We start from the raw sequence: 13,989 nt of genomic DNA on the forward strand, positions 1-13,989 counted from the left end.
TGTGCTGCAGCTTTTAAGTAACATTATGCTAAATGCATTCTTATCATTCACATTAATAATGATTTGCTATTCTTAGGTTTGATATATTTAGCAAACATTAGCAGTGCACAATGCTAGTGAACAAAAATTCTTTTAGCATCAGCATGTAGCCACTCTTTCTAACATTTCTGCAAAAATTAAACCATAACTCCTAGTTAAAAGTCAATATACTCTGAGATAGAATGCCTCCATACGAAAACCTGTTTCAAAAGCCTCTTTTTCATTACAAGCCAGAGATATGACTCAGATTAATCACAGTAAGAACTTTGACCTGATTTATTCACACAAATCAATCCAAATCCATTTTAGACCAAAAATACATGATATTACAAGGATACTAGTAAATTTTTTCAGGTGCTAGAGAATCTTGTATAAATGTATTTGTTCGAGTGCTTCTCTGTCAACATCCTTTTCCATATATACATCATAGTTCAGCTGCATCTCTTGAACCCACTGGCCGAGCTGTATATCTGTCTGAAACAATCAAAACAGATCCTTAAATTAACACAACATTGAGAAACATAGCAGGAGTTTCAAGATCAGCACAACATTAAGAAAGCAAGACATAATAAGAAAGATTAGTCATTTCAAATTATGCAGCAATGATAAATTCATTTCTGAAAATGCCATTTAACTTAAATAGGAGAGAATAAAGATAACTCTTAAAAATTATCTCAGTCAATAGTCTAGATATTTTGGTAGCATGTTACTACTGCTTCTCTATATGCATTTGTATAAGCCTCAAGCATCCTGATCACAGGGCAACATTCTGACAGAAGTGTTGAGGGAGCAGCTAACTGTACCATGGAAGAATCACAGGTACTTTCCTGTTTTACACCCAAGGAGTATTGTATTAATGCTACAAAGGCCTTCTCAGCTGCTGTGTAACTACTGCCTGCTCCAAGAAAAGGTCAAACGATACCATTGCTGCTCCTGGGGCTGAGGATCTATTTCACCCAGCAGCATACAGGCAACAGTGATTCAATTTCTCTAAACCAGACTACTGAGGCGAGCAAGCCACTTTATAAATAACCTTGTCATGTATGATCAGTGTTTTCTTTCCTAACTAAAGTCAACCCACATAATTTATCTAGGCATCATACACACAACAACTGTAATCTACCGATGACCTATGGGCAGAATGGACACAGAGCAGAGTCTGGTCCACTGGAAGAGGTTACTGCTCAGGGAACAGCAGCACAGGGCATTCAACATCTTTGAAGCTGCACTGTCATCGTGTTTGTTTCCAATTGCAATTTAAAGCTATGTCACTGATCCAAGACACCTGATGGTAATCACTTGGCTAGTTGGGAGACCACATCTCTCCCTAATCTGTACTTCTAACAGCTCATATTGGCATATTACAAGTCATTTTCTATGCTGACACCAGGTCAGAACACAGAGTATCCTCAGCAATGGTCCTTCTTTAATACACCCCTTTCTCCGACTGGCTTAACAAAACAGTTTGTCATGTCTCAAGGCAATGTGCACACGTAGAGCTAAATAGAGAAAACATTTCAAGGTTTTGCCTCCAGAAGTTTATAAATACATCTGTACTTCCGAGTTCTATCCCTATACCTGGCAGAAGTCTGATGGAAGTGAATATGATTATCACAGAACTTACACACATCATAATATGGCTTTACTAACATTTTTTGGTTTTTAACCTCACAGTGAAGGTACTGTTAATAATACACATGATAATACAATGATCCATGCAGCCTACTGATACAGGCTGGGATTTCCATTTCACAGGTGGGGACAATCAAAGTACAGGAAGATGTGCTGGTGGTCAACCCAGAAATAGAATCCAGAATCCTACATTTTTTAACCCATGCACAAAATTACATATCCTTCCTCACAGCAATACTGGCAAGAAGCTAACCTCAACTACAGAACTGCTACTTTCTTAGAAAGTGACAAAATGTGCTGGCTAAAACGAGCTGAGGGAACTTACCTGGAGCTTTGAGAGTGATTCTCTAAGGCTTGGAACCGTCACTAGTAAGGACCCTCTTTTCCTCACATTACAAGCAATAAATACCCAAGCTCTGAAATACATTTAAAAGCAGATCACCAATTTTTAGGGAAAAAACCACCTTTGATATAAAATGAATCTAACACTTTTACAGTTTAGTGGCCAGAGGCAGAGTAAGCTTAAAGACTTGCTATACATGCTTATTAGTCACTATTCATATCTAAAGCAAATATCTTTGTATGAACAAAATCAAGCTTCATATTAAAAACAAAGGGAATATATGGTCTTAAAATGTTAGATTTTTTAACTTTTTAACTCTGATACATACATGCATGTCATTTTGTACTGTCAACACCTTCACTTTGGACTAGGATTAAACATTGACATTTGGTCCCTTTAAACCTTCCAGTTTGTAGAAAATCCAGTCTCTGAGTGCACAGCTTTATTAAGTTTAACAACAAGCTGCTCTTTACATACTTAATTCGCAGTCATGACAAAATACTTCTCTTAACACATTAGCAACAGAAGTATTTAAATATAGCCCCCAGCATTCCCTTTTTCTGATTTTGCAAGTCAGCTCATTTCTCGCAGCATGGCAATTCAGACTAAAAAGAATTTAATTTCCAGCATTCTTCAAATGTCATTTGTCTTCATGGTACTAATGCAACATTAAACCACTACCCCTGAGTTCTTGAAGAATCAAATGAACTCTCAGTCATGTGCCTGGAAACAAATCTCCAGGCAATTTGAAACACCCGCTACTCTTCACCCATGCACTCTGTGCCTCTCTGGTTGACATTACCACCTGGTATCAAAGGCAGGAGGAAAAGTCTTGGCTGAAACTGCTAGAAAATGTCAGACTGTTGGCTGGGATGGTGGAGACACAGGCACCCTTTCTTTTTGACTGCCCATTCTAAAGGCACAGTAGCTTTGAACAGTAAAGTTATTTACGTTTTAAACTGATATTGCTGGATTAGCAAAAGCTCATCTGTGAGTGTCTTGGACCTGAAAGAGAAGAACCTCAGCCACGTGTTTGTTTGCTACCACATCCTTATGAAGATATATCAGAAATATCATTAATAACGATGTTTTGCAGTGCATCTATGTTAAAGCTCTGACATCCACAAGTCAGTGATGTGTTTTCTTTCTGAAGATTAAGCTTTATGCTGATATAGTAATTTCAGATCCTTTAACAGCAAGATACTATTTTAACAGATCAGAGCAAGGATTCAGGGCAAGGATTGGGTAAACAAAGCAGCAGTGTTTAGTGGGTTTAACAATAAACAACTGCCATAACACCTTAGCAGTTAACTATAACAATTACGTGTTGGCAGTTTAAAACCATTTCCTTATTTAATTTATGTTTGTGACTTCAAAAAGCACAACCTTAAGGTTTTCCGTAACTCACAAGGGTTACACACACATTTGCCAAAGAAATAGATAACTTGTTTGGACACATAGCTTACCTGGCCTGTTCCTGTCTGTCAAGAAAATATTCAAAGACATTATTCATTACAACAACATCAGCCTTCTGAAGAAGTGAAGCCTGAGTACAGATGTCTGCATGAACCACCTGAAGGAGAAAAATTTCACACGGCATAAATTAACAGACAAATACAGCCTTCAAGTAGCCATGAAGCCTGTCAACCTAATACAGCACCTACTACCACCATTTTGAACTAGTCACAAAAATGGGTATTTCACTGGCTTCACAGTAGGTAAAACTGAAGTAAATAACCAGAATAAGCTTTAAAAAATGAAAACATAAAAATCAGATTTATCCCCTTTAATTAAAATACTCATTACGTCAAGTGAAATAAACTATATCTGACTTCTGGTCTTGAACACTGTGTGCCATAAAAGAGATGATGTATGTGATGGTTGTTACATTTCACTTCTATTTTATCACAAATGCTCACTGATTGCAGGAAAGGAGCTAAGCTAGCTAAAGCTTTTTTGAGGATATTCAAAGGCATCTCACAGGCTCAGTGGGTTACTAAAGGATTATAGCTAACAAACACACTATAGACCTGGGTTTGACACCTGAATTCTCACGACATGCATTGGCACTGGGAATGCTGGAAAGGCAAGATGCTCAGTGGCACTGGAGGACAGCAAGTGCTTTACCTTACCAAACAACTACCTCTCCAGTCAGCATAGGAGCTGGTTTGATTTCATCTGCCTTCACCTACCAAAAACGGTATTAGCACATCATGTCATTTTCAAACAGATGACATTATAGTGACAGGAGAACGTGGATGCTCATTAACACTCTCACAAAATGTGTTTCATTTCCTCTTAAACATGGAGAAATACATCACATCCCAAATCTAAGGAGAAACATAAATTGGAACATCTTTTGAAAGGATAAGGCAGAGAAAGCCAATATGAATATTAATTGCATTCCACAATTTTTTTTTGAAAGTGCATCCCTGTATGTTGGAAATGGACAGAAAATTTGAACAAATTCTTTTTTTCCTGTGTGATGTATTACTAGGTTGTGCTGGGAATATACTAACCTGATGGACTCAACATTTCACATATTGTCACATCCTTCCAATACTAGATAGATGTAAAAAGGAATTCTTAACTCTGATAGGAAAGATGAATGTTAGTATAGATGATTAAAAACACTTACCTGTTGAAAAACGTTTTGCCCACTTAACAATGTATCAGTACTTGTTGGGAGGGTAAATTATGTATTCCTCCTCATAAGGAGCACACAAAGCATGCTGTTCTGACTGACAGAGGAAACAGATACTACCACCCCTGCAACTTGTAAGGGTTCAAGTGCAGAAAAGATGACAAGATGCCACAGTTTGACTGTGGTTCATGCTATCAGAATGCATTATAGCAATTGCAATTACAGACAAATATTTCAATACCAGTAATAACAGAAACAAAACTCTACTGTTCATAAAAAATTAGGCATCATAGCATTTAATCTTTGAGAGCTATATTCTATGGGTTCTCTGCAAGTGGTCCAAATCAGTAAAACAAATAGCTTTATCTCCTTAAACATACCACCATGCCAAGTTGCTCACCACTGCCTGTAGTGGAAAGGAAGCAACTGTGTTCTTGTACCTTACCCAGAACTGACTGGTTAGTGTTTGAAGGCTCTATCTTATTGAGAAATAGGGACAGTTCAGTTGTCAGAATGACTGGTCAAATTTCTACTTTCACCTCTAGTGTGTGGACATCTGAACTATTTATCCATTAGCTCATGAAAGTTAAGGCTTCTTAGGACAATTAAGATTGGTGATAATTTATCCTAAAACAGCGCACTGTAAACTGTAGCAGTACAGGAGCTGATTATGAAGTTCAAGCATTCAGGCAGCAGAGGAAGAAGACAGACCACTCAGGCCACCATCAGCAGTCCGAAATACAGTAGGTCCTGGTTGTCAACTCATGTCCTCTGCATAAAGCCAGTGCTAACTGTAGATTAAAATGAAAGACCATAAACTGGGGTGGTAGAGATGTTATGGATACAGGCTTGACTGCTGCCACGTTACACAGGCAACAGCCTCCGGCACTGAGGCAGGACAGACAGCTGAGGACAAAACATGCCTCAGCTAGATCAGCCAAAACTCACGTTTCAGAACCCAGATTTATCTAGACTGTAAGTGGGATTTGGATCACTATTTCTGAGGCTAAGGAGACATTTTACTTTACTCTCTTATTTTCAAGGGGCAAAGATAACAAAAGCACAGCACTTCTGTACAAAAAACCTGAGCAGTAATCCTTTAATCTAAACGCAAGTGACTGGTGGACTGTTCCACCAGTGGCCCTCTTGCAGCACAGGAGGTCATGATGAGCACTAAATTTTCTTATGCCCTACTAACGGCAGTCCTAGTATTTTATGTCTCAATTAGTATTTTATGCCTCAATTCAGACAGACACTTAAACTACTGGGAAACTTGGAATGTATGTTGGTATTTCCTTGACTTGAATAACACTTAAACCTTAACTTAAAATTAGCCTGCATTTACAGAGTAGGTGACCGTGCTGACTAAAGTGACCTAAGTACCCCATTCTCCCCAAAAACATCGTCATTCTTATTGGGGAATGTGGGACCACATAAGCATATGTGGCTGCACCATGAGCCAGACCCAGGTATTGTCCCAGCCAGAACACCACTCTTTCTTTGGGCTCTTTTTCAGCTGGACCAGTTCCCTGACCTGCTTGGCTGTGTGCTGGCACAACAGAGGAGGCAGCAACTGCTTTTAAAACTGCCCTGTTTCCCAATGGAATACACACCAAGCCTGTCATGATTCCAGGCAATTTCTGAACTGAGGTCTCAAGTTTCCCAAGATCTGTTGAACTGTTTACTTTCCTCCCAGCATCCAAGTGTTTGCTCAAATGGCAAAAGATGCTAAGCAACTTTCTATGTACTTCAACAAACCAAATGGTGACCAAAGAAACACAAGGTTCACCCAGAGATTTAGCCACTAAAGACATCATTCCACCCTGTTGTCCTTTGGGAACATGCTCTAATGAAAATTCAGAATATCCTGAAAAAATAATCATTATTTAAGAAGGGTCTCTTGAAAGTTTTTCAAATTTGTGTCATAAATAATTATCAGAAACTGGATTCTATTTTTCAAGCTGGTATGTATGTCTAGAGAGGATTCATTTGGGGATGAAATAAAAATCTAAGACTGAAATGTTCAAAGCAGTGTGATAACAGGAGTCACATGACTAAATTAGCATCTAATGAGACTCAAATAGCTAAGTCCTCAGGCATTACTTTGAAAACATATTATCTTCTTATCTTTATGCTCTGAAATGAACACTTCAGCAGAATTACAAGGTGTGAAGGAAAAACAAAAAGGCTTATACCAAAGAATGTACAAGGCTGAAAAGCATGCATATAGATCTCCAGCTCCACTGAATTAACTTGACAGAGTTCCTAACTGCACTTCCAGTCTCATCACAGTAAGGTGTTATGAACACAAAACACATGCAAAAACCAAAGGTTATGGATAAACTAGTAGCAACTGGGATTGAATTGGGCAACCCAATGACACTGCTTACCCTGTGTAAAGTATTGTATGTTTTTTATTTCTTTGCAGTTTAAAATTGGTTACTTTAATTCCCAAGAAATTACTACACCCAGCAGTTTGTGTGACCCCATTCATGAGCACAGGCATACAACACAGGATTAAAGCCAGTATTCTACCCAGCATATTCTAATTACCAGCTTTTGCTGGTAACAAGATAACCAGTATTCCCCAGAAAGGATTATTAATTATTATCTTCTCATTAAAATAGTAGTAGTTATGTCCATAATGGGACTGGGGAAATGGTTCCCGTAATGATATCACATTGTTCGAAACCCATTTTGTTTGTGGAAGGTACATATGCACTGACATTCCAAGAACAGAAATACCTATAGACCTAAGCCCTTTAGGTGTTCTTAGATGCAAATCTGCAAATCCTACAAACATCTTTCTGCTAACTTTAATGAAACACAGATATTTAGTTTTGTATTCATGATAGAAACTCTTTATACACTCAGTTTCACATAGGTTAGTGGCAATAATGTAATTGATTTCACTGGGAGAAACAGCTAAGATATATCCGTTTTGCGTAAGCCAGTAGGCAAGTCCATTCAGGAGAAAGGCTAAGCAATTCCACACGTGTTATCATATTCTGATAATTTCCCTCTTCCACTCTGCTATGAGGTTTGGTTTTGGGTTTGTTTTTTTTTCCTAATGCAAAGCCTTTGTTTAGGACCAAACCAAGCAAAGGCAGAAACTTCTCCTCAGAATACTGATTTACCAGCCACTCACATAAACAGATACTTAGTACACAGTGGTTAAAAATACATACACTAAACCATATATTTAGATACCTTTATTCTGTCAATGAACTCGTATTTTGCAATCATCATTTCTTGCAACTGGCAAAAGTCTGCATTCATTTCTACTCCATACAGTTGGGATGCTGAGCTATAAAGATAACCCTACATTAGGAAAAGGAAATTTAGTAACTGTGATGCCTTTAAAGCAAGTTCAAAAATTTCAATTAAAATGGAAAAAATAAAACACAGATTAAGATTAAGAAAGCATTTTAAAACAGCAAGTTAAGAAATGTCTTTCAGTGGACGTAAAATGTTTTTCAGAGCTAAGCCCTTGATTTGGCAATTCCCACTTACGTCTCACGACTTTTAATAAGAGATCCAAAATGACATGTCAAAATAATAAAAAGAAAAGGAAAGCTCCAACTTCACTTCAATTGCAAAACAGATGAAAAATGGTCCAAGAAGGAAAAAAGCAGTACAAACCAAATTACAAAAATAGTGTGAAAGGAAAAGATTCTGCACATCTTTGTTTCTTGGGAGAATGGAAGAAGAAAAGAGTAAGTGGGGGGGGGGTGGGGGGAAGAAGACATACACATAGTCTAATTGAGTGAAAATGGAGGAAAATGTACCAGTAATATAATGGGATATTTTGGTACAGAGTCTTTGTCAGCACCTCTAAATAGTGTATTACTGCCATTTTCAGGTGCTTCATACAGGTACATATGAAAAAAGACAAATTATCCCTTAATAATAAGCCCAAAATAATGGTTCAGTTTCAGAATGAAATTTTGGAAAGTTGTCAGAGATGTTAGGGGAAAAAAAAAAAGTACGAATACTTGAGCCTACAGGGCCCTAATGAAGATATTGCTTTCAGTGTCATTGTTTCCACTGAACACCATAATTACACTTTGCCAACAACGGCAAAGGCAAACAAACAATGCTAAAGATACATAATATCCAAGATATCCATGTACTACAATCTAATTATGAACGTTTTCTGAAACCATTCAACTCGGAGAGTAGAAAAGCAATCTGTGAAGTCACCCCTCCTCCAGTACAAGCCAAGAATAGGATTAAAAAGGACAACTCTTTTTTAAAAAATGTTTCCCCTGCTTTATTTGAGACTATCTTCTACTATAACAATACAATCATTTAAGTACTTCAAAACAAATTCAGGCTAGTAAAAGCATTACCATTTAAGGACCCAATGCTGCAAATATTTACAAATGGGAGTAACTTTCCTCATTTGAGTACTCCCAAAATTGGATTATTCAGATGAGTAAAATTACATGCTTAAGTGTTTCCAAGATTGAGCCCTAAACAGCCATTGACTTTTGTAAGAAAGTTGTAATGCGTGTTTTGCATTGCTGTTGGCCATATGTTGCACCAGCCATGCCAAAAGCAATCAAAATTGCACTCAAGTTTCTTGAAGAAGTATTTTATGTGCATTTTAAAACACAGAGCAGGACAATATGTTTTTGGAGACAAATTCATATCAAAGTCTTCCTTTGTATAATTTAACAGTTTATCAGCTTCATAAAGGAATTTAACATAACTAATCTATATATAGACATGGTCAAGACATAGAAGACAAACTTACTTATGAAGGAGAGACAGAGCAGGAACTAGCAAAAGAGCAGCATGTGTGACAGCAATATGCTACTCTGTTGGACAACATACTTTTCCTCTCCATAAGCAAGATCATTTGTATTCTTTCTTGTGAGGAACAGAACAAGAACTGAAATTGCTAGTAAACAGCACCTTACACTATTCAGAGAGTCAGATCAGAAGTGCCTCTCAGAACAACCTGTCCAAGATGGAGTAACAAGAGTAGGCAGTCAGAGAAAAGGAAAATGTTTGCCACAGTAATAAAATATGAATTCCTGTGCTGGAAGTTACCGCAAATAGCACTGCACCAAGCCTGGAGCCAACGTCAACCACTACCTTTCCTGTCAGGTCAGGCAGTACATGTTGATAAAGAAACTTCAGTTCCATGAGGGAAAAGGAATGCGAAATAAACTCTGGGAAATAAGAACAAAACAAAGGTGTTGGGTGGGCAGTACTAACTACTGTGTTATTAACCAATGAAATATTAATCTGAGGAGTTATCATCACTGAAAATGTGTATGGTTTTCTGCCTGAACTAGTGTTGGGGACCCTGGAAAAACAGGGTTTGCAGATCAGAGACAGCCTGCCAAGTAGTCCATCCTGAGTCTGGGGATTCCTTCCCTTAGATGGAGAATTTTGAAATCCTTCATGAAACTGAATTACCTTTTTCTGCACAGTGACATATATTAAAAAATATAAAACAAAGTAACTTGGAATTGTTTAAGTGAAAAAGGAAACATGGTACCTAAGGCTGAACACAATTCATGCAAATCTGTTTATGGACAGACATATTAATAGCTTGAATTTCAACTCCAAGGTTTTAAGGAACGGAATGTTCTCCATACAAACCATTCCTCCTTCAAGGCCTGTGCTATACTGGCGACAGCACTGATCTGTACCACATCACACACAAGCTTTAAGACGGATGGTGCTTTCTACTGATTTTCAGCATGCGAGAGGAGACTGAGGCTACTGCATGGACTCCTACAGTATTGTCTTCCTCTTGCATCTTCCTTTTCAGTGGTACATAGCCCTGTCTCTTCTCTGTCCAGTTTTTGGGGGCAACTACTGTCACTCATACACTGCAAATTAATTCAACTTACATGTGTAGCAGTCTCCTTCCATTGGTTACGGGAAATAATTCTGGCCTGTGTACTGCACCAGTCTGGATAAAGTCCTCCATCACCTGGATTTTGTGCTGTCCAGCTGAGTCACTGCACAAACCAGTTTAGTTAAACTGATGTCATTTCTGATGTTCCCAGAATAGCACTTACCTAAAGATGCAGTCTTGTATGAGCCACACTCTGTGCAGTAGCTCCTACTCATTTTCCCCTCCTCACACAATGAATCAACAAAATCATCATCATAAAGGAATGCATCAACATGAATCATGGGCAGTGGATGCTGGTGCATCTGAGAAGAGGAACAGAACCCAAGAAAGGTATGACCAAGTCTCTTAATTTCACTTATACTGTTACACAGTTAATTGTCCCATCATCCTACCTTTCCCAAAATCCCCGAGATCCAAGTTTTTTCCCTACTCAAAAGTTACAAATCAAAATTAAACTATAGAAATTCTGCATGTAAACTGGATCATCAAATTCCACTGAAATAATCAGTAAGTGGAAGCTGACAAAGGAAAGCAAGCTGGTTTTGACAGCTGAGTAGGAAACCTCCTGCGAACTTTGTCTCCTTAGTGCCTGCTTGGCTATAGAGGAGGTACAGGGTAAAGGAAGCTTTTTCTCTTCCACTTAAATGAGGAGAATGTAACTTAAATTTAGGAGAAAGGGCAATTTTGCCTCTCTACTTCAGCTGTCAGAACATTTTCATCTTCATGCCTTATGGCTCAATCTAGAAACACCCCTGATTAACACAGGTGTAATTTTCAATCAAAAGCATACCAGTTGGGATGCTTGCCTTCTCATCATTTCAAGGGGTATAATCTCCATCCCCCTACTCCTCTTTCCTCCCTCTCCCAGGCTTGCTGCATGTGGCCAATCCATTTTTTCCCATTTAAGAGCCACACATCACTTTTCTGGGAAATGCATTAACTTTCCATGTATACTGACAGCTCAAGTAGAAAAGGTGCTCTCCCCTCCCACAGGACTCACAGCCCACCTCTTTCTGAGCCATCAGAATCCAGAAAGAGCTGGAAATCATTTCTGGGCTGCCCACATTATGGCAACAGCGAAACACTGGCACTGTACTTCTGTTTTCTTTTCTTTTCTGCCCCTTAAAGCATGGAGATAGTATTAAAGAATCACTGTGACAGGTGCCATACCACACAGAATGAAAATACCTTACGACCAAACTATTAAGAACTATGAAGCGACTTTGATGGGGTCACATAATCATGTAGCAACAGACCTGAGAATCAAACCGAGATTTCCTATACCTCAATCCAGTGCTCATTCTCTGTTATGAACTACTACTAAAACTGAAATCAGCACAGTCCCAAATAAATGATGTAGTTAGCAGAAGTAGACCATAACAATTAGCTTACTTTCTGAGCAGCTTGATGTTCCGAATTAAACATTGCCTCAATGGGTAAATGACTCCGCAAATCTTCAGCGATGTTTTTGAGCACAACATCATTGTTACTCACCACAAGTTCATCAAAGTCATCTATAAATCAAGACAAACAAAAACCCCTGAACAATCATATGTAGATCATGTGGACTAAGTGATGACCAGTACAATACAGTCGCAAGACATAAACAATACCAGATGGATAAGGTTTATATTTGAAATGCATTTTTCAGCCTTTGTTAGCTTTTCTAGCCAATGACAGATTTGGATTGTATGTAATAACTTTGCCACTTAAAATAAATGTAGTGCTTTTCTGAAATCTCAAATTATTTTCATATTTATAAACTTATAACTCACATATGACGGCCTGGGCTGCCACCAAAGTGATACTGTTTCAGCTTAAGATATAAAAACATCAAAGATGTTTTTGAACTATTGGAGAAATTACAAAACTCATAGTTGCCTGAATGCAGGCTTTTTTTTATATATACAAGTTTTCTTTCATACATACCTTCTTTCTAATAAAGTGGTTCCAAAAAATCAGGGATAATGCACAGTTCAACAGTTCAACTTACAATACATTTTACATGACTTAAACTATCAAAATATTTCAAATGCGAAAGAAAATAGGAATGGATGTAAAACAGCACGTTTTTGCAAAGCCACACTGTAAATTCTTGCTATTTTTCCAGGATATTCTTGCATTACTTTAACACTTTTTTTTTTTTTTTTATTAAAGACATCTAGAAAAGAAGATCGAAAGGGAACCTTGGGAAGTCACCAATCCTTTCTTCTTCCAAGGCTGAATCAATAATAAGTGTCACTACTTCTCCAAACAATTCTTTTAAAAAAGATTGTTAACACTGGAGACTCCACAACTTCCCTTCGCAATCTATTCCAGTGCTTGACTACACTTACTGTTAGAAAGGAATACTTTTCTTAATAACTGATCTAGATTTCCTCTGCCACAATTTAAACTTGGTACTCTCTGTCCCACTCGCAATGGGAACAGAAAAGTTCCTCTATGTATAGCAACTTTTTACTTCTTTGAAGACTTATCACATGTCGCATCAGTCGTCTTTTCTAGAAGAAACAAGATCCACTTATCAAGCCCTTTCCTGCATTTTTTCTAAGAGTCTAATCATTCTCATCACTCCTCTCTGGATCTTCCAGGCTCTCATCCTTTATGACCTGCAGTGTTGAGAACCAGACACATTACTCCAGCTAAAGGTTTATTTGCACTAACCAGACTTTTCACATCTTGCAGCCAACATTCTGCTTACACATCCCAGTTTCACGTTAGAGTATGATGTTCCTAGCTGACATTCAGCATGAGATTTGCTGTACGCCTGTACTCTGTTCCTTTTCTGTTACGTTTTCCTTAAAAGAAAGACTAGATTAAATTGCTTTTTGTCTGGACATCTGACTGCTCTGAGGACACTGCACTGGTTCTAAACAAAGGCACATCTCAGGTCAAAACTACATACCTGTAAAAGAAACAAAAACCAACCACAAACCTAATCCTGAAAAATATACCAAACCCATCTATTGATTCTTGTCTAAAAATAGACACGTTTGTCCTCTCTTCCCCACCCCTTCTGGTTTGTATCTCGTTCTATTTATACTGCCACCATGTTGGGGAGGGAGCATGGTTTTCATATATATGTGTATCACTCACCAAAAGAAGATCTGACAGCTTTTAGAGGTGTTTTAAAAAAGTTTGTTAGCACTGCTGTCCCAGGTGGGAACATTAGCATACACAAACTTGATGGCAAGCAGGTTCAAAATACATTTATAAAACATGCTACAAGTTTCTCTACGCTCACATACTTAATTTTCCTGTGGAACACAGGCAATGCTAGAAACAGTGAGAAATTTTAAGGCTAGTATTAAAAGTGTAGCTGGATTCTGTTTCTTAACTATGAAATGCTTTTTGCTTAAGCACTGTAGTGGGAACAATATGATTAAAGAAACCCTCATTCATTAGGGCAAGACACTGTCTTCTTAGAGTGTAAATGTAAATGGTTCTTTCAAC

The 13,989-nt window shown here is 37.9% G+C and overlaps 1 protein-coding gene across 1 annotated transcript; it reads right to left on the bottom strand.

The window, feature by feature from the left end:
* Positions 1-313: 313 nt before the first annotated feature.
* LOC104159594 lies at positions 314-12,050 on the bottom strand (the record flags this gene model as incomplete). Its single annotated transcript, XM_009697542.1, has 7 exons — positions 314-513; positions 1,997-2,087; positions 3,481-3,587; positions 7,869-7,979; positions 9,762-9,838; positions 10,700-10,838; positions 11,929-12,050. Coding segments are annotated over 7 exons (764 nt in total), but the record flags the coding sequence as incomplete, so codon positions are not given.
* Positions 12,051-13,989: the final 1,939 nt, after the last annotated feature.

This window comes from Cariama cristata, unplaced genomic scaffold (assembly GCF_000690535.1).
Source record: "Cariama cristata isolate BGI_N322 unplaced genomic scaffold, ASM69053v1 scaffold27273, whole genome shotgun sequence".
Lineage (NCBI taxonomy): Eukaryota > Metazoa > Chordata > Aves > Cariamiformes > Cariamidae > Cariama > Cariama cristata.